At 41.2% G+C, this 21379-nt stretch overlaps 1 protein-coding gene across 1 annotated transcript in view; it reads left to right on the forward strand.

The window, feature by feature from the left end:
* Positions 1-21379, forward strand: part of fasn (fatty acid synthase) — a 72424-nt gene that overhangs the window by 25882 nt on the left and 25163 nt on the right. The window contains exons 9-28 of the mRNA XM_084740472.1: positions 1599-2061; positions 3131-3318; positions 4331-4520; positions 5932-6026; positions 7660-7794; positions 8218-8421; positions 9875-9990; positions 11129-11304; positions 11440-11631; positions 11749-11829; positions 13294-13479; positions 13666-13845; positions 14050-14253; positions 15444-15760; positions 15897-16298; positions 16519-16683; positions 18353-18468; positions 19632-19786; positions 20639-20842; positions 21007-21157. Of these exons, the coding sequence (XP_084596598.1) occupies positions 1599-2061; positions 3131-3318; positions 4331-4520; positions 5932-6026; positions 7660-7794; positions 8218-8421; positions 9875-9990; positions 11129-11304; positions 11440-11631; positions 11749-11829; positions 13294-13479; positions 13666-13845; positions 14050-14253; positions 15444-15760; positions 15897-16298; positions 16519-16683; positions 18353-18468; positions 19632-19786; positions 20639-20842; positions 21007-21157 (3920 nt within the window). The remainder of the gene's footprint in view (positions 1-1598; positions 2062-3130; positions 3319-4330; positions 4521-5931; positions 6027-7659; positions 7795-8217; positions 8422-9874; positions 9991-11128; positions 11305-11439; positions 11632-11748; positions 11830-13293; positions 13480-13665; positions 13846-14049; positions 14254-15443; positions 15761-15896; positions 16299-16518; positions 16684-18352; positions 18469-19631; positions 19787-20638; positions 20843-21006; positions 21158-21379) is intronic.

Here is a 21379-nt window from a genome sequence, read left to right on the forward strand (position 1 = left end):
CAGAGTAGATAGTAGCAGCCAGTGCAAACAGTGAAAGTTGAATGATGTGAAGGAAAAAGAGTGTCATAGCCTGCATCTCTGATGGATTTTTACTTATTTTGCACTTGAGACCTAAATAAATTACCACTGGGAATATGTTCTCTCTGTGCACACAGATAGAATGAGATTTTTATGTTTTTTTTGGACTCAAAAGGGCGTTTCACACTGCACTTAGCTCCAGGCTAAGAGAACTTTCACACTGACACATTTCTGGCACATTCTATAGAAGACTAACCCTGACTTCAGCCCAGGGCTAGGTGGCCTTGCTCCAGAGCAGGGTTAGTCCCGAGTTTGTGGGGTTATCCCCTGAAAATTGTCTAAACCCAGGGCTAAAAGCTGCTAGTGAGAAACAGGGCTAAAAAGACCAGAAGAAGATGATAATCAGCCAGGTTGACACAGAACACCTGTCTGGGTGTGCAGAGGCTTCAACCCAGAGATAGAAAAAAGGGCAGTGTGAATCATATAGTCCTGGGTGTAGTTCAGCCCTGGGTAACAATGTGTGTGTGAAAAGGGGCTAAGTTAGCCCAAGGTTAGGCTCTTAGCCCAGTGCTAAAAATATGCACTGTGAAAAGCCCTTTATTTAATTCCTGTTTGCTCATATATTGTATGTTTAATGGTTTGTAGGATATTTATTTATCATCCATGTAGCTGGCATGGATGAAAGTGAAGTTAGAAGAACTGAGTCAGCTGGTCTGATTATTAATGTGGTTCTTGGAGTGTTTTTTGCTTCACACTGTGGCTCATCTGACATGAGAAGAGCCTCTGTAATAATGTAAAATGGGCTCCGTAACGACTTTCATTTAATTTGTTAAACTGATTTTATTTCTTTATAGGAGCTGATACACTTCTGTGAGTATTACAGTGATCTTAACTATGCTTCACATCTGTAACCTTCCAAAAGGTGGTGGGGCATCAGCTGAAGAGAATGAATTGATAGTGTCCTTTTGAATTATATCAGAATCAGAAAGGGTTTTATTGCCAAGTAGATTTTCACTTACAAGGAATTTGCTGTGGCATGTTGGTGCATAACAACAGAGAGCTAGAAATATCAATAAGGATTAAGGCAAGTACTGTCAGTTAAAACGGCATAAATAGAGGAGTAGAGAATACACAATAACACACGAAAAAAGAACAAAAATGTATAAAACAGTAGGAACACGGGCCTTGTTGATGAGGACAGTTGCAGATGGAGAGAAGCTGTTCTTATGGCATGAGGTCTTTGTCCTGATGAACTGCACCCCCTGCTGGAGGGGAGTGTCTCAAAGAGTTTGTGTCTGGGATGGGAAGGGTTGGCTACAATCTTACCTGCATGCCTCAGGCTTCTGGAGGCATACAGGTCCTGCAGGCATAGCAGGTTGCAGCTGATCACCCTTTTGGCAGAGCAAATACGCTGCAATCTGCTCTTATCCCTCGTGGTGGCAGCAGCGTACCAGGTGGTGATGAAGGAGGATGGACTCAGTGATGGTGGTGCAGAAGTGCACCATCATCATCTTATTTCAGTCATATTAAAATTCTGTTCTTCATCTCGTTTTTTTGGTTGTTTTTCACCCCATACACAGGTTGTGCTTTCTTTGGAGAGAGGAGTCTGGGCTCCCAATCTGCACTTCAGCAGTCCTAATCCTGACATCCCCGCCCTCACTGATGGTCGTGTTAAGGTTGTTGACCAGCCTATTCCCATCCGAGGCGGTATCGTAGGCATCAACTCCTTTGGATTTGGAGGTTCAAATGTTCATGTGATCCTTCGTCCATCTGAGAAGCCAGCTGAGGGGATTGTGGCACCCAGGACAGTTCCCAGGTTGCTTCAGGCATGTGGCCGTACAGAGGCTGCGGTGAGCGCCATGCTCCAAAAGGGGAAGGAACACAATGCAGATGACAGCTTCCTGTCTTTGCTGAATGAGGTGTCGGGAGTTCCTACTGCCAGCATGCCCTACCGAGGCTACACTCTGATTGGCTCTCAGAGTGATGTCACAGAGGTGCAGCAGGTGCAGGCCACTGCCAGGCCTCTTTGGTACATCTGCTCAGGTAAGTCATCAAAGAAATAACAGATTTCACTTTTATGACATATGGGTTGTTAGTTATCTACACAGCAAGATGTCTACACTTTTCATAGAGAGTTTTTGGATTGTAATGAGCCACATTTTGATTAGAAACTGTAATTTAATAACATAATTTTTCTCAGTAACTGTCATGGATTACAATGACATGTTACTTTTAAATAGTTACTGCCCTAAAGCCTTGTTTTAGCCAAGCAGTTCTTGATGACTTGCGGCCCCTACTGACCAGTTAAGAGGAGTGCGGAGTCCACAGTTTTTACAGGATGTATCAGGTTTTATTTAGGCTTTCTTTAGGTTTTTCCTGTTTTTTCAAAAATTCTGAATCTCCATAATCATGAGAGGTCCTTGAGCTGACTGTCATAAATGTGCACATAAGTTTTAGGCTGATGGGTTGAGTAGTCTGACAAAAGGTCACTCACACACACTCATGCATGTTTACACCTGGCTAACGTTGAAAACAGTTCACAGTTCAGTTTGTGGATTATCCAGAATATCTGGACACTGTTTCTGCACAGAGAAGTTGCTGTTTTTTGTTGATGTTTCAATGTTGTGAGTAATTTGTTCACAGAAGGCATCCACACATCCAGCTATCATAGATGCAGGTGTGTTGGAAAATGTCACTTCAGTTTTATGACAAAAAGTGGTCAAGAACATTCATTAATGCACAAATTAACTCTCCCAAGATTTATTAATAAGGTCTATTGAGAACTGGCTCACAATGGTTTGTCATTTTTAAAAAGTGGGTCCCTAAAAAAGGTTTGGGAAACACTGGCCTAGAGGAACTGAGCAATCATTTTATGTGCCCGACTGTGTTTATTTTTTAAAGATATTGTTTCAAGTCAGTATCTATTATTGGATTTAAAAAGAGAATAATCTCTCAGTGGTTGGAGGCCTCCACAGATACTGCCGGCTCAAACATCGACTATTGAGCGTTGAAATGGGACTGTTGGTACATGTAGATATCCTGAGACGGGTGAGTCTTTTCAGTAAGTGCTGTGTTGCTGGATTAAGGTGTGTGACTGTTTATTTGACAACAGGTATGGGAACACAGTGGGCTGGTATGGGCCGCAGTCTCATGCAGCTGCCAGACTTCAGAGAGTCCATCCTGCGGTCAGATGCAGCCCTGAAGGACACCGGCCTAGTTGTGTCTCACCTACTCATGGAAGCAGATGATGCCACTTTTGAAGACACTGTTAATGCCTTTGTTGGCCTCGCTGCCATACAGGTAGAGTGGAGTGTTGGTGTCATTTTCATATACACTATAGGGTAGGACTTCACTGTGTGACTTGTGTTTGGATATTAGTTCTTTCCAAAGTTACTGATATGGAATCATAAAAAAATCCTCTATGATTGGATGTCCTGCTACATCTCAGAGGTGATATATTTCAGTGAATTTATCCTGTTATAATAAATTTGACAACAACAGTCATATCTCCATATCTTGCAATTCACTTTCCATATCCATATCTTGCAATTCACTTTGTCATGTTCTACTGCTGCAGTACTGTTAAAGAAGAGTTAGAAAAGGACACAACAGGGTGGCCCTGTAGCTCAGTTGGTAGAGTGTCCGCCCCATGTACTGAGGCTGTCGGTCTTCTGCAGTGACTGCTGGTTTGACTCCCGCCTGTGGCCCTTTGCTGCGTGTCATCCCCCCTCTCTTCACCCCATTTCCTGTCTGCTCTTCACCTGTCCTGTCAAAATATAGGCAAATAAGCCCAAAAACATAACTTAAAAAAAAAAAAAAAAGGACACAACATTGAAATTGAGCATGTCAGTTTATTCTGCCATGATAGCTTTCATAATGTACATGTTATCTTTCTGAATACAAAAAAGCAACAACTATGGACCAGTTTCCACCACGTTTCCCCCATTTTAGGAACTTGATTAATCTTCCCTGTGTTTCAACCAGAGGACTCGTGGTCTCAGTTTTGTTCGTCAACCATAGTTCCAGGACTAGAAACGTCCCTGCTCTGGCAGCGGACCTCTCTGATGGTCCAGGAGTTACAGTATTTGGGCAGAATTTATAGTGCTGAATGTCAGCCACAAGTCAAATACAAAACTCAGTGCTGATACGTGTGTGCAGCTTCCTTCACACAGTGATCACTGGGTGCTACTTGAATAAATGTTATGAAGGGACAGATATTCTTGTCATATTTATTTTTAGGATAAAATCAAATTTATGTTGTCTAATAAGTCAAATCAAGACAACGTGTCTTCTGTGGGTCACCTTGTTACAGATAGCAGAGATTGATTTGCTCACTAAGCTGGGTCTGCAGCCTGATGGCATCGTAGGACACTCGGTGGGAGAGCTGGCCTGTGGTTATGCTGACGGCTCCCTCAGCCACAGTGAGGCCATCCTCGCTGCCTACTGGAGAGGACGCTGCATCAAGGAAGCCAATCTTCCTCCAGGAGGCATGGCTGCAGTTGGTAAGAGAGAGAGCAGAGAGTCTTTACTGTATTAAACAGCTACAGAGGAAAAAAACTAATGTAAAACATGCTTGTTAAGAATGGGATCATCTGTGTCATCCAAATGAGTTGAGTGAACTTTATGGCCTGGGAAGGACAGTTTAATAGTTTTAAATTTCACTGATGTTGACTTTATTTTAGCTGCTTCTCCAAGGAACAGGTGAAACGACAGAGACTTCATTTCTTGGAGATTTTGGAGACATAACTGACATCTAACACACTGACAGTAGAGATCCTATTGACCAGGCTAGTTTTCTCTGTAGATAGATTATTTGGGGATTTTATCAAAACAATGAAAAACAAGATAAATGAAAATATTTTTTACTCACTAACAAGGAGTGTAATGCATAATCAGCAGCTTTCACCCCATCTTTAACAAAAAAACCCAAAACCAAAAAAAGAAGAGTAAAAACATTAAATTCCTTCATGCTGCTTGTCTGGTGTAATCCAAATCTCCTAAAGACCCAACATGCCAAGTTGATTAAAAAAAATCTTTAGCTTGGAGCCACGTTCACATGCACATGCACACAGTCTGAACTGTGTGTGTGGTGTGACAAGTGTGCAAGTGGCATGTCGGAACTTTAGGTGACTTGCAGTATGCCCGACAAGCAGTATGGAGGCATTTTATGCTTTTTTTTACGTTTGAGAACTGGTCACCATTCACTTCAATTATTTGGGAGATTTTGCAACACTGTTTTCCTGTGAAACTCCAGCAGTGTTTTGACGACTAACAAAATAAAGCCGACCCTCAGTCGGCATGAGGGTGAGTAGACAATCATGAATTTTCATTTTTGGAATTTTCACTGGTAACTATTGAGTAACTAATGTTGACGTTATCAATATTAGTTACTGAACAGAAGTCTCCCTCACACCCACAGTTGGATTTCTAATTAAAAAAAAAAGAAAGAAAATTATTAGCATTGATATATGGAAAAAATCCAACTTTTAAGACTATTTTGTTGTGTTTTGTGCCCAGACATGTTCAGTTTGTTCACATGGTCACACAGGGCTGCAGTTTTCAGGGAGTGCAGATGCACAGCGAAAGTGACAGGAAGAGCTCATGAACTGCTTCCTGCCCTTCAGATGCACATTGTGTCAGCGCCCTCTTGTGGGATTAACATGCAGCTACACCTCTAAATGACGTGTGGATTTAGTAGCCTTATCTTTCATTTGTGTTTCAACAATAACAGTGAAGAGCATATTTCAGATGAGAATCACCTCTTCAAGAAAGACACAGTGGTTGACAGTTCACATTCATGCCTTTATTTTTCCATCTGACTTTAACAACACTGATTTTACACTATGTTTGTATCTTGTTGTTATTTGTTTGTTTTCATGTGTTTTACCATTGTACTTGTTGTCTGTGTTCAAGGGTTGACCTGGGTGGAGTGTCTGGCTCAGTGTCCTCAGGGAGTGGTCCCAGCTTGCCACAACGCGGAGGACACCGTCACCATCTCCGGTCCTCAGGTCAAACATTTTATCAGAGCTTGTCTTTTACAGCCTCATTAACACAGTGAGAGGCAAAATTTGACACAGTCTTCCTGGGGAAGGTGTCATATTCATTATTTTCTAACTATGCAATTTCTAGGATCCACGCTACAGTGTTACAGATGTTGTGTGGAATGTACATAAGATTTTGCATGAGCAAGCTTTTAATGTTACCAGTGCTTTTGCTGAGCACAAGAGGTAGAGAAATAGTGTCTTGCAAAATTAAGTGCGTAGCCAATCACACTGGTCAGCACTCATCACAATACCTTCACTTAAAAAAAAAAAAGAAGAAAAGATTTTTTTTCTTTTTCTATAAACAGTGCAAAAGTAGACAAATAGATGTGACAAAACAGATCAAAGTAAAACAAATAAACTGCCAGCTCACAGAAAAGGTGAACATGTGCATGTCAGTCTGTACAATGACTGAAATATCCACAAGTAGATTGAGTGTCAGAGAGAGTCCATACTGCCAAGACAGAGTGAGATCAAAGATGGCTAGGAAAAATGGTACAATGATACAAAACAGTACAGCACAGTACAATGCAGTCCAGTGTGATTAGGTCCCAGTATGACACCTCTCCCTTCTACTGTAATCGAAAAACGGTCCCCAGATCTTAAGAAAGTTGTGGTGGGTATTTGACAGAGTATACCAAATGTCCTCAAGATATAGACAAAAAAACATGTCTTTTAGCCATTTTTAAGCAGGGAGGGGAGACAGATTTCCACTCTCTCAGGACAACCTTCTTTGCTATGACCATTACCAAACTTGAGGGCTTGTTGTAATAGAAAATTCAGCAATAGAAAAGTCAGAGAAACCCAAAATCACAAAAAGACCATCAGGGATTAGTTGTTGCTGCTGTGTATATCACTGAACAACTTTAAAATAGCATACCAGAAAGTCGTGAGTTTGGGGCAAGACCAGAAAAGATGGCCCAGGGTCCCGTCACCTGACCTACAGTACACTTATCACAGGTAGCAGTGACAGAAGGAAAGATTCTATTTTTCTGTTCTATAAGTTTACTCTTGTAAAAGTGCAGCCAAAGAATGACTTTAAACTGATTGAGTTGAAGTCTAGCATTGATAGAACATGCTTTAACCCTACCCAACCCTTTCACCTGTAACTCCTCCAAAATTTTTACACCAGTGTCCTTAATCCATGCCTCTTTGATGTGGAGAGAGGAGGTTGCCGATGAACAAAGAGTTTGGTGTTTGGAGGTAGGGATTTAAGCCATAAGTTCATAGAAATTGTATTGTTTAGGGATCATATCAAAGTGAGGGAGGGACTGCCTGACAGAATTTCTCATTTGCAAATACCAAAAGAAGTACAATACCATTACCTTTAAATTGAAATATTAGCCAGACAACATGAGGAGGAGAAGAGGGTGAAACAGTGTCAGCTTGTACAAGCATAACAACACTCCATACTGAAATGCAAGCATGGTAAGCATGGTCTTTACCAGCCTAGTTTTTCCCAGGTTCAATGTGATGTGTCTTGACAGACATGGTCTCTGTGTGTGTGTGTGTGTGTGTGTGTGTGTGTGTGTGTGTGTGTGTGTGTGTGTGTGTGTGTGTGTGTGTGTGTGTGTGTGTGTGTGTGTGTGTGTTCCTTCAGGAAGCAATCAGTAAATTTGTGTCAGAGCTGAAAGAGCAGGGAGTGTTTGCAAAGGAGGTGCGCAGCGCTGGTGTCGCATTCCATTCATACTACATGGCCTCCATTGCTCCCAACCTGCTGGCTGCTCTGAAGAAGGTATGTAGCTCTGCTGTGTTTCAGTAGTATGCAAGGGTGAAGCTTTGACTCCTCCTGTCACAGTGAAACGCAATCCTGCTTCCATCAGGTGTAGTAATACATGAAATGCACTTTTTCACGTATTATTTTTGTTATTATTTTTTCTATATGATAAATTATATTTGGGTAATTTATTGTTAATTATTTAATGACATTTTTCAACATCTTCCCATAAGGATCTTATTCTGTTTGATATCCTGCAAATTCAGTGCGATTGAAGTTCTGGATGATTTATATTTTGAACCTTTGTCTGTCTTCACTGCACTGTGTCACTTTGCCACCAGGCTACTCTGCATGTCAGATTATTAGCAGCATAATTATAACTAACCAAACTGCCTAATACAGATCAGTTAAGTTTAATATTAAATGTCATCCTTTGTGCAGGTGATCAAGGAGCCGCGGCTGCGTTCGTCCCGCTGGGTGAGCACCAGCATCCCTCAGTCTGAGTGGGACTCTCCTCTGGCTCTGTACAGCTCGGCTGACTACCATGTCAACAACCTAGTGAGCCCTGTGCTGTTCCAGGAGGGTCTGAGTCTGGTGCCTGAAAATGCTGTGGTGGTGGAGATAGCACCTCATGCTCTGCTGCAGGTATGACCGGCATGCTGTTCATAGACCACAATATCAACACTGCAGATAAGCACTGTTTGCAATTTCTCTTCCAACATCAGCATACCCAGGCCACTGCACTGTACTGTACTTAATTGCTTTCTCTGTCTGTCAGGTGCGAATTGTGTATGTCAATTGAAACAATGTGCATTTAAGCCATTGGCTGCATAGAGAGTCATTCATCAATCCTTTTGTTATATTGATGCATGAAATCGCCCTTCTTACATTTAATTACTTGAATTGGTAGCTGGAGGTGGGACAAGGAGGCGGGTGCACTGCTACCAATTCAAGTATTGCGTGACTGGGACAGGCAAATAAATCATAGTTGATTATTTTGCATTTAATCTTACGCTGTAGCAACTTAATGTTTCCACATTGGTGGATAGCTAAGCATCTCGCTATCCCTCCTTTGATTCATTATCCAAGTTAAAGGGATAGTTCACCCAAAAATGAAAATTCAGTCATTATCTACTCGTCCTCATGTCAGTTGATGGCCGTGTTTTCAAATGTAAATGTAAAGAGCATACTGCTCGTCTGGTGTAATCCAAGTCTCCTAAAGTCCCAACATGCCATTTGCACACCCACTTCAGACAGTGTGCATGTGAATGTGGCTCCAAGCTATGGATCTACAGTGAAGGTTCAGGCTAAAATCATGGTGTAAATGATATTTTTTGGTCAACTTGGTATCTTGGGGCTTTAGGAGACTTGGATTACACTAGACAAGCAGTATGGAAGCATTTGATGTTTTTAATTCTGTTGTTTGTTTTACATTTGAAAACCTGTCATTATTCACTTGCATTGTTTAGGAAATTCTGCAATGCTGATTTCCTGTGAAACACCAGCTTTGTTTTGTGGGCTAAAAAACTAAAGCTGACCTTCAGTTGTGATCAGCATGAGTAGACAATGACTGAATGTACATTTTTTGGTGAACTATCCTATTAAACTAGGTATCAGACTAGGACTTCTATGAAGCACCCCATTATGACCCTCAGCTGAGATGGAATGGAAGGCGATATAGAAGGAAGGCGAGTGTGATGTCACTGTTCGCCATTATTTATGATGACATATTGCAGTTTTTCTGAAGGGTGCGGTTTTGAAATATTAAATCAGTGGTAAAATTTGATTCATATGCATATAGGTTTTAAAAAAATGTGTTGTCAAAATTGATAAATAGTTTAAATCTCGAAATCAGCATATTTACCAATAAGTCATTCGCAGTAGGTTCTAAGTACACTCTGGCAAGTCACTTAAACAATAAATGTGGCTTATAAACAGTATATACACAATAAATATTCATAATTTAAAATACTACAACTTCTGCAGGAACTTACTCAGAATCTCTGTGTATGTCTTTGTCCTGGTGACTAGAGTTACCATACTGTGTGTACCAAATGTTTTGCAGCCACTGTTGAATTTTCAATACATTTCTGCACAGGCCATCCTGAAGAGGAGCCTGAAGCCCACATGCTCCATCACTCCCTTGATGAAGAGAGGCCACACCAACAACCTTGAGTTCTTCCTCACAAACATTGGCAAAATCTACATGAACGGGTCAGTAAATGCCTCACTCTGTCTGCATTTAGTGACTGGCATTATCATTGTTGACAGACATGGGTGGTGACAGATTACATGTAATTGGATTATGCAATCTGGATACACAAAAGGTAACTGGTATCTATTACAGTAGAAAAGATGGAATCAGATTACAGATACATTATAATATAATAAAAAATAGGGATTACTTAGCCAGATTATATTTTTAAAATGCATTTTTCAACATTACACATTTCAACAATGAACAAGTCGCAACACCACTCTGGACTCATAGGTAGTTTATCTTTCAGTTGATTTTTGACCTGGAAAAAAAAAACGTTCACAGGTTGCATTTTGGCTGCTCCAAAGTTGAGGTTTAAATTGAAAGGTGACCATGCTTTCTCCATCAGCGCCCCTCAACTTTGGAACAACCTTCCAGAGGAGATCAGGCTGCAGAATCAGTGACATCTTTTAAATCATTTCTTAAAACCCATTTTTATGGACTTTTATAGACTTGTCTCTTTTTGATATATTTTAATCCTAATTAATTAATTCTTAACTAATGCTGTCATTTTGTGATTTTGTCTTATTCCTTTTATTTATATATGTTGACTAGACAACATCATATAATGTAGCTGTAATCTCCTCCCTCTATTTCCATTTATTCATATTGTCATGTTTTTTGTTTGTTTGTTTTCCTGGTCTTGTCTCTTTTACTATTTTGTCTTATTTTGACTATGTTTTGGTGTCTTTTGCTTGTGTCTTAGTTTTACTTCATTTTTAGCTTAAATTTGTGTTGCTCCAATTTGGCCTTACTGTTTTAGCCTTCTGCTGTTATTTTGCCTATGGTGTATCTTGCTCTTTAGCTTTGCCTGTCAAAGCACTTTGCAGTGTTTTTATTATATTGTTTTTATTATATTTTTTGTTGTTATTGTTATTAAATTTTTGACAGGTAATCAGTAACTGTACAAGAATACATTTTTAAGTAACCCTCCCAGCCCTGTTTGTTGGTCTAGATGGGCTTCGCAGTGAATGTTCAGTCCGCTTCTCCTCTCTGAGTGCAGAGGAGAAGCGAATGCAGAATGCAGGAGAAGGAGAATGCAGTTTCAGATTGCTAACATTGTAATTAGCTAATTGTTTTTTTGTACCTGTTTAGCATCTCCATGGATTGTAACAACCTCTGCCCAGCAGTGAAGTACCCTGTGCCAGTTGGTACCCCACTGATCTCCCCCTTGGTGCAGTGGGACCATGCCCAGACCTGGGATGTCCCCAAGGTAGAGGATTTTCCATCTGGCTCAGGAGGATCCAATGCTGCCACCATGTATAACATTGGTAAGAAATATGCTTGTGAATTGAAAACCCATTCAGCCCTCTTGTGTCATATTAAGGAAAGGAGTTAAAAAGTTTTTTCTGATCTATTGGAAAACTTGGTGTGTTCAGTGTCTAAATCCTTATGACCAACAACAGACATAAACCCAGAGTCTACAGACTACTATCTGATGGGACACTGCATTGATGGGCGTGTCCTCTATCCGGCGACGGGTTACCTGGTGTTGGCCTGGCGTACCTTGGTGAGAAGTCTCGGGGTTGTCATGGAAACCACCCCAGTAAACTTTGAAGATGTCACCATCCATAGGGCTACCATCCTGCCAAAGACTGGTGAGAGCAGAGCAGCAGGGCTGTGAGCACATGGGGTCGGGAGCTGTTTGACCTCCACTTCAATGTTTACCTGATTTTGCCTCTCTGTCTGTCTTCTCTCTTGACCTTTCTGTTCAGGCTCTGTCCAGCTGGAGGTGCGTCTCATGCCTGCCACCAACAAGTTTGAGGTTTCAGAGAATGGAAACCTGGCTGTCAGTGGTAGGTGGTTTGAACATACAGTGTTTGACAGTGCAAGTGAACAGGCCAGACACCCACTGGCAGTCCTGAAGGGACTGATCTTTATAATATTTGATTACAATTATTATATTTTCGTATTTCAATTTAAATGGAACTTAAACCAACTTCACTCTGCATCTTGTCTGTGTCACATGTCATCAACATCATATTTTTACAAGCAATAGTCTCTGTTGTGATTTGTCCTGGTCTTACTCAAACCTGACTATTCATATCCCAGAATAACTCCAGCATTATCTAGGTTTCTGATCCTCTGTGCAAGCAAGATGCTGTTATTATCTATATCTGACTTTAACTGTGGATGTTCTGACTAAGTGTTATTACTTCTTCTGCATATATTAGGCCTGCATTAAAAATGTATGAAGCAGTTTAGGTATGTTTTACAGCCAAGTAGTTTTACATCAAGAGAAAATAATTTGTATAATGTCGTATTGTGAGTGGCAACGTGTATTAGAGCTTTAGATCTGTGCCTGAATCTGACGGGACAGAACCTGACGGCTTTGGGTTGAGTTGGTTGAGTGGATAGGATTTAGACAGATACCGGTGAACTAGTGATTGTCTCAGCCAACAGTAACATTTCAAATTATGTGTCTATCAGAAAAGTAAGTGTATATTCTGTGACTGATACCCAGATATTTCCTTCTATATTCAATATAATCTGTCTCTATTTTCGGATGTGATCAACATTATCTATATTAATTACAAATTTAATCATAAGTTTCATAAACATGAGAAATAAATCCTTTTGGTAAAGGTGCTTTAAGAACGTCTTTTTCAAGCCCTCCAATGACTTGTTCCGCTTTCATAAGGTTTGATAAGCTGAGTGAGTTTTTTTTTCCTAACATCAGTTATTGTTTCCACAATGGAAAAAAGTAAGTCAGTTATTTAGACCGAAGAAAATATCAGAGGGGTGCAGTGTTTAGCACTGCTGGCTCACAACAAGATGGTCCTGAGTTCGAATCTCCCAGCTGGCTGGGCCACTGGGGAGTTTCTGGTTGGGGCAGGGCCTTTCTGTGTGGAGTTTGCATTTTCTCCTTGTGTCCACGTGGGCTCTCTCTGGGTTCTCCAGCTTCCCCCCACAGTCCAAAGACATGCAGCATAATAGACAACAATTCACACTCACATTCACACCTATGGGCAATTTAGAGTTACCAATTAACCTCTCTCTCTGTGTCAGTCCTGTGATGAACTGGCGACTTATTCAGGGTGTACCCCACTTCTCACCCAATGTCAGCTTGGATAGGCTTCAGCCCTCCGCAACCCTTCAAGGATAAGTGGTTACGGACAAGGAAGGAAGGAATAAACAGCAACAGAGACAATGCAATTGCTCCTTTTATAGCTCCACTTTTCAACAGTGAACATGTGAAAATCCTTTAGCCTGCCCATGAGTCTCTGCCTTCTCCTCTTCTCTGTACGTGTGATTTTCAGGCAAGGTGAGTATTCTGGAGGATGCATCCCTCGATTCATTCCATAGCCGGATAAGTCAACAAGCTGCCAATGACAATGGTGACCACAAAATGAAGCTCACGGCGCATGATATCTACAAAGAGCTGCGGCTGCGCGGCTATGACTATGGGAAAACTTTCCAAGGCATCTTAGAGTCCAGCAATGCAGGTGACAGCGATGTGAAACCTGTTGAAATCTGACTGTTTCATAGTATTTCTTGTGGAATTACAAGATTAAAATTAAACCCAGAATAGAACAGATAAGACAGTAATTAAAAGACAATAAGTTACCACTGTGCTATATTAATTTGCTGATTGGCTACTGTCATTGGCTCCTGTGATTGGCTGTTTCCAGGAGATAGCGGGAAACTGCAGTGGACAGGAAACTGGGTGACCTTTCTGGACACCATGCTGCAGATGATTGTGGTCGGCCTGTCTGGTCGTAGTCTGCGTTTGCCAACCAGGATCCGGTCTGTGTGTGTTGATCCAGCTCTTCATCTGAAAAAGGTTTACAACTACACTGATGAAAAGAAAGGTGAGTGTTATCAGTCTATTAAAAACTGTTTTTCTTTTCTCTGTATCTGCATGTGAATCTACACGGACTTGCTTCCCTGTTTATCATCCATCATGTATCACAACTACAGCGAGGGTCCAGATTTTTAAATTGGATCTGATTAGAAACATGTTCACTTTCTGTATGTCTTCAACTCTACATCAAACTTTACTCACTTTCCTGTAGTTGTGGATGTCCACATAAACCGTTGCCTCGACAACATTGTTGCTGGTGGAGTCCAAATCTGCGGTCTGCATGCCACTGTGGCCCCCCGTCGTCAGCAGCAGCAGAGTCCCCCCACCTTGGAGGAGTTTGCGTTTGTTCCCTATATGGAGACAGAGTGCCTGACAGCCATTGGGAAACTTGAAGAGCAGCTGAGGCTCTGCAAAGGTACAACAAAGAAACGTTCTGAGGTCTTTATGGCTGTGTCACTTTTCCTCACTTCAGTTGGTAGCATTCATTTTGGATTATATTTGAAGCTATTTAAAGGACCGGTGGGCGGCACGGTGGCGCAGTGGTTACTACTGCTGCCTCAAAGTAAGAATGTCCTGAGTTCGACTGAATCGTTGTTTGTCTGTATGTGTCAGCCTTGTGATGAACTGTCAACTTATCCAGGGTGTACCCTGCCTCTCACCCAGTGTCAGCTGGGACCCCCGTGACCCTTTGAGGTTAAGAGGTTATGGGCAATGATTGAATGAATGAATAAAGGACCAGTGTGTGGGATTTAGTGGCATTTCACATTGAAACCAACTGAATGCCCCTCACATCATGAAAAACATGAATAGCTGTATCTAGAGCCAGTATTTGGTTTGTCTGTTCTGGGCTACAGTAGAAACATGGCAGTGCACATGGCATGCACTGTAGATATAATTTGTATAGCACCAAATTATAACAAATTATCTCAGGGCATTTTTGAAATACAGCAGGTCTAGACTGTACTAACAGGTTCAGTAACAGGATACTGAACTTTTAAGTTACAGAATAAGTGAGAATGATTGCTCAGTGTTGTATTGTTTGGTAACAAAAAAGAGCAAACAAAATCTGTCATACTGGCTGAGCTACTCCCTGTAGCTCAGTTGGTAGAGCATGCACAGTCCTCTACAGCAGCTGTGGCTCCCTGGTGGAGATTACCTGGTAATAATGAGCCTTACTCTCTACCCTGTTTCTTGTCTCCTCACATACTGTCCTATCCTAATGAAATACTTAAGAAAGAAAAAAATAGTTTAGATGTGCACTCCACACCGTAGCCTCATATAGGCACAGATCTATGAATATGCAAATTAATTGCCACTGTCTCCAGCATCAGCCATGCTTATTTCACTCATGATGTCTTGTAGCATACCAAAAAACACCATATGGACATGTTGATTTTCATTGGAGGGGCCCATTAAAATAATATCACTTACTGCCTTCACAATACAATCTTTCGTATTGAACACCTGAGTTGCTCTGTAAAGCAAGTCAATAAAAAGCTTTTTTTGTATTTTGCACATTAAAATATGTTATTTCTGTTTTTTAAGGATTAAAATCCTAAAATCAACAAGAGCTGTCTTTACTCTTTACTGTCACTTCCCACCCAGGTTTAATCTACAGACTGCAGAGAAAGTTAGCCCCTCATGGTGTCAAGCTCTCCATCCCTGGGCTACAAGGGGTGTCAGATGGCCCTCTTCCCAGCCCCGAGCCCTCCGAGCCTGGCCTGGTGCGGCTGCTGGCCCTGCTCTGCAGCCTGGAGCTGAACGGGAACCTTCGATCTGAGCTGGAACAGATGGTGGAGAAGGAGAGGGCATGTCTGCTGCAAGACAGCCTGCTGCAAGGCCTGCTAGACAACCCAGCCCTCAGACACTGCCTGGACACCACCATAGAAAATGGCACACCTGGCAAGATCAAAGTCTTAGAGGTAAGACTGACAACTAGATAAATCCAAAAGAAAGAATCTGGAGCAAATTTCATCCTGGTGCAGAATGACTGAATTATGCTTCAGTCTTAGAGTATTTACAGTCTCCGTCCCTCCTCATCTCTCCAACCACTGCTAGGCTTTCTCCAACGATGGGCAACTCTTCTCTCGTGCAGTAGCCCTCCTCAACATCCAGCCCACACTACGTGTGGATTACACTGCCACAGCGACCAACCTGGATCTTCTGACCCCCCACCAGGCCACCCTGGAGGAGCTGGGGGTCACTTCAGCTCAGTGGGACCCTCTGATGGGCCCGGCTCCTGGAGGCATAGTGGGAGGGGCAGATCTAGTGTTGTGTAACCATGCCTGGGGCCCTCTAAGGACGGACCCTGGACTGCTGGTGACTAATCTGGCTTCTGGAGCCAAAGAAGGGGGGTTTGTCCTTTTCCACACCCTGCTGAAGGGAGAGACTCTGGGGGAAATGGTTGCCTTCCTCTCTAGCACCACTCAGAGCAGCAGCCAGCAAGGGCTGCTCACACAGGTCAGTGGAGACACCGTTCAAATCCCTTCATGCTAACTTTTAAACACTCATAACTCTTTTTGTGCATCTTATGGACATCACAGAGATGTTGCTTCTCAAGAAATAGTTTATTAATTTCACTTAAGTGTGCAGACCTAGTAACATGCTGAGATGCTAACATCACATTGACTGTGCGATGGCAGATGATGTTTTGGTGATATTATCTCCTTCTTCTCACCAGGCTGAGTGGGAGAAGGTGTTCTCTGAGGCCTCCCTCAGCCTCGTGGCTGTCAGGAAGTCTTTTTATGGCTCTGCCCTCTTTCTTTGTCGCTGTCCGTCTCCAGGCAAACAGCCTGTTTTCTTACCTGTGGACAGTGCTGACTACAAGTGGGTGGAGACACTCAAGGTGGGTCGACTGTGTGTTTGACTTTTGAAAGTTCAAAGCATGCTTAAACTTTTCAGATGGCTGCTTACAAACCAGGGGAGATAAAATATTTAAAATCCTGGATAAAGTAAGGACTTACAACTTATCTCTTATTTACTCACAAAAGCGCATTAGTTTTCGATCTGTGCAGGACAAGCATGCTCTCTTTCAAGAAAGAAAATACCTTTTTCATATAAGAAATGTGAGGAAAAAGAAGCAGGAATAAAGATTTCTTAAAAGGCTTGGGGGGAAATCTGCAGCTTGGTCCTCAACTAGCTCCATGGAATGGAGAGAGCACTTCTGGAAAAAATTTCAAGAAAGATATTGTAATAAAAATACAGGTGTAGAAGTTTGATGTGCTGGAGACTGTGGCTCACTGGAGGCAAAACACTTATATTCTGGGACTGTCCCAAACTTACTTTATATTGGAGTGGCATCCATAAAACACTGCATACATATTCAAGACTATTTTAACCCTGAAATTAGAGCCTCACAAACTTATTTGGGCCATGTTTTGTTTTTGAAATGGAGGAGCAATACAAAGTTGCTCCTGTCCTCTACATGATGAGAATAGTAGAAATGAGCTGCTGTGATTCTGTCGTATATAGTTACAATTTAATAGTGTGAGGTGGGTATATATATATATAAAAAAGCTGATTTGTATGAAGATTTGTACAAAGTTATGCAGGTGAATATTGATGTAATCGGTGATCACATCCTGGCTATAGCCGACACAGGCAGACGTGGCTATCTGGAGAAGACAGGCTATGTCAACTGTGTCCACAGAGACAGGAGGAGAAAGAGCAACATTTCCTGCTACACTGTAGCAAATATGAAGACATTAGGACAAAATTCCTAACAAAAGTTAAATGTAAACTTTTGATATCTTGACATGAAATACTTTCTGAGAGAAAATAATGTCATCACCACAGCATGTTAGTGCAAGTCACAGTATTGGGGACAGACATAAAAGCATGTGGTAGATGTTGTTAACGTTAATGTTAATGATGTTGTTAATTCTCCTCAGAGCTCACACTCTGTCTTTTACTTCTTTTTACAATGTTGTGTTTATATACTGTTAATTTTCTCTTGATTTGAATTGATTAATTGGTTCTAAACAAAAAATAGACATATTTATGTACAGTAGACCTGTGATACACACACACACACACACACACACACACACACACACACACACACACACACACACACACACACACACACACACACATATACACACATACAGTTACATGCTGGTTATTGATGTATTTAATGATATTTGTGTTGTTTTGTAGTATTCTTTTCTGTTTTATGCTCCTTTGTTGTAGTATTTGTAGTATATGATTTGTTATAGTCTGTTTTTAATGTGTTTTTATGTGTTTAGCATTTTCAGAAATGCTTTGCTGTGGCAAAGCAGTTAGAACTGAATTGATTTACAGATTTATAGATGTGATAAATCTGTATAAAGATATTTTTAAATATACATTCTTGGGAGAGAAGTAGGAGGACTGAAAGTACTCAACTACAACTCACAAGGACTGGGGCTTTCACAAATAAATAAAAAGAATCCCTCAAAGTATGTCAGAATACAGTTTCCATGTCACTGTGTCATCATTCACAAATATGTCTGTGTGGATCTTTTGTGCTGCAGACGATGATGATGGAGTCATCAGACAGTCCAGTGTGGTTGACTGCTTCTCAGGCTCACTGTGGCATTGTGGGAATGGTCAACTGCTTACGGCAGGAGCCAGGTGGCAACCGAATACGGTAAGACATAATCTCTACCATACATACTTCTGTGTTGTCACCGCCACTGTGCCACAGTGTAACCAATACTTAATCATATTTGTTCTTTATCTTTGGTTATACTTGTCTATCAATATTAGTCAGTTAGTAACACTGCACTCACTTCTGGGGTTTGCAGGTTTGAGTTGTAAATTACAGTGCAGTGATTACCAGACACCGGGTCGGGACCCACAGGTGGGTCAGGGGACATATTGTTTAGGTCACCAAATAAATAAAAGACTATGAAAGAAATTTAGTAGTATCTTAGTCATATTCTTATAATGCAGTCGTCCAAAATGTTCTATATTGTTTTCCTGATGACAATAATGAAATAATTTATTGCCAATTAATCTATCCATTATATTCACGATTATTCAATCAACTGTTGGTGAAAAATGGTGAAAAATATCGATCTGGCAATAATTCTTCCACTAAGTGATTAGTTGTTTGGTCTATAAAATATCAGAAAATAATGAAAATCAATTAATTAATCCTGTCACAATCTTGTGGCAATCTTGAAAAATATGTCCAAACATGTGAAAACAGGTGGAGTGCACAGATGTTTTAACTAGTGATCAATCTGGCAATAATTTTTCCACTAATCAACTGTTCAGAAAATATTGTTTTGTGTTTCACAAGTCCAAAATGTCATGGTTTAATGTCATAGAGGAGTAAAAAACCCAGAAAATATTAATATTTAAGAAGCTGAAATCAGAGAATGTGGACTTTTTTTCTTTAAAATGACTCAAACTGATTAAATGATTATGAAAATAGTTGGCATTTAATTTAATAATCCATTAATCGTCACAGATCTGGCCAAGATAGTATAAGGTGATGTGGAAATGGAAGTAAAAATGGTGATTTAATGCACAAATTAAGTCTTACCAAGATTTATTAATAAGATCTGTTGTGGACTGGCTCATGATGGCTTGTCATTCTTCAAAAGTGAGTCCTCCAGGAAAAAAAGTTTGGGAAACACTGTACTAGTGTATACTGGTCTATTATAAAAGTACACAATAAAGTTGCTTTAATGAGCTTCTTGTATGTAGGTATTGTCTCACCTCTCTATGCATGTATTGGCTCAGTCTGATGGTTTTTGTTCCCTTTTTAATGTCTTTGTCTGGGTTCTCCTTTCATGTCACCAGCTGTGCATTTGTGTCCAATCTAAACGAGGCCTCAGCTGCACCCAATATCCAGCCGGCCGATAAGTCCATGCAGTCAGTGCTGGAGAGGGATCTGGTTATGAACGTTTTCAGAGATGGACACTGGGGCGCCTTCAGGCACCAGCTCATCACTCACGGTACCAAAATATCAAAATATGGCTGAGCAACATTTTACAGTGTGCAGACTCAGACAATGAGGAAGTAGAAGAAAGACAGAGGAAATTGAGGAAGAGAAGACAAATGACAAATATATGAAGGTCCACCAACAGAACTGTCCAGACCATTATGATTTAAAACTTGATGTGTCTCTAGTCTACACAGCTCAGTGGTTGTGCAGGCATTAGCATGTTTATTCTGCATCATCCAGGGCTCGAACCCCTAACCTTAATCACAAAACACAAGTCATGATCTTGTTGAGCTACCTGTCAAGTGAGAAACCATAGTGGAGATGGATGTAAAGACAGATTTCAGGAACAATTCTAAAACAAAATTCTGATCAGGACAATTTTTATGCTGCCTAGATTGTGTTTTGTTTTTTTGGTGGCAGGATAGCAACTGTGTCTTTGGAATTCATTCCTTCATATTAACATTGCTACTTTACCACATCCCTTTCTCCTGGTCTCCTCTGCACCCCTTTTACTATTGTCATGCTACATGGGTCATAATTGCTGTAGAAGTTTTGGTCAACTTTGGCTGTATACATACCACTGTGTAGCCTGATGCAGTGAATAAATCAGTGGTGACAGCTGTCAGGCCATGAACAATCTCAGTGAGGTTCTTAGATATATGAAACAGACAGTGATACATGGATATATATTTTACCTGTTAAAAGTCATGTTATCTTTTGGCATCCCTTAATTGCATGTTTAAGTAACAGTATTGTTTAACATAATTTGACAGAGGTGACCCATCCATATAATTGTTTTCACAATGTTTGCTGTGCACGTGCTGTGCTAACACATCCATTTGTCTGCGTTTGTGGTTGTCAGATCTGAAAGAAGAGTTGACTGAGCACGCTTATGTCAATGTATTGACTCGAGGTGACCTGTCTTCTCTGCGCTGGATTGCCTCTCCACTCCGCCACTTTGTGCCCAGCAACTCCAACATGCAACTGTGTCACGTCTACTACAGCTCACTCAACTTCAGAGACATAATGCTGGCCACTGGCAAACTGCCACCAGATGCTATTCCAGGTAGAGAGTGGATAGAAGACACACAGCAAGGAATCTTGCACTCTCTTGGCTCCTATAACAATAATAACCACAGTATCTCATGAGTACAGACTACATTAATTTAAAAAAAAAAAAACTGTTGCAATTAGACAACTAACTTCTCCTTTTCACTGTACATTGTGTAGGTGACCTAGCTCTGCAGCAGTGCATGTTGGGTATGGAGTTTTCTGGTCGAGACCCCAGTGGTCAACGTGTGATGGGGCTGCTGCCTGCTAAAGGCCTGGCAACAAGTGTGGATGCTGACAAACGGTTCCTCTGGGATGTTCCCTCCAGCTGGTCTGTCTCACATTTTTAAATATGTTGTGTGGGTGTGAGTGGGTGGCTGCATTATATAACAATGTGGATGGGGGACACAAGAAAAGAGCTGCTCACCAAGGTGTGGAAGTGGGATGCTGTGGATTTGTAGCTACACAAGTTAGTTTCATGATGGTTCTTCCTGATAATGCATGATTTCAAGGCTGAAGCAACAATAAACAGTGATGCAGAAGAGTCACTGCG

The sequence above is a fragment of the Lutjanus erythropterus genome, chromosome 17, assembly GCF_056507025.1.
Source record: "Lutjanus erythropterus isolate fLutEry1 chromosome 17, fLutEry1.hap2, whole genome shotgun sequence".
Classification (NCBI taxonomy): Eukaryota; Metazoa; Chordata; class Actinopteri; order Lutjaniformes; family Lutjanidae; genus Lutjanus; species Lutjanus erythropterus.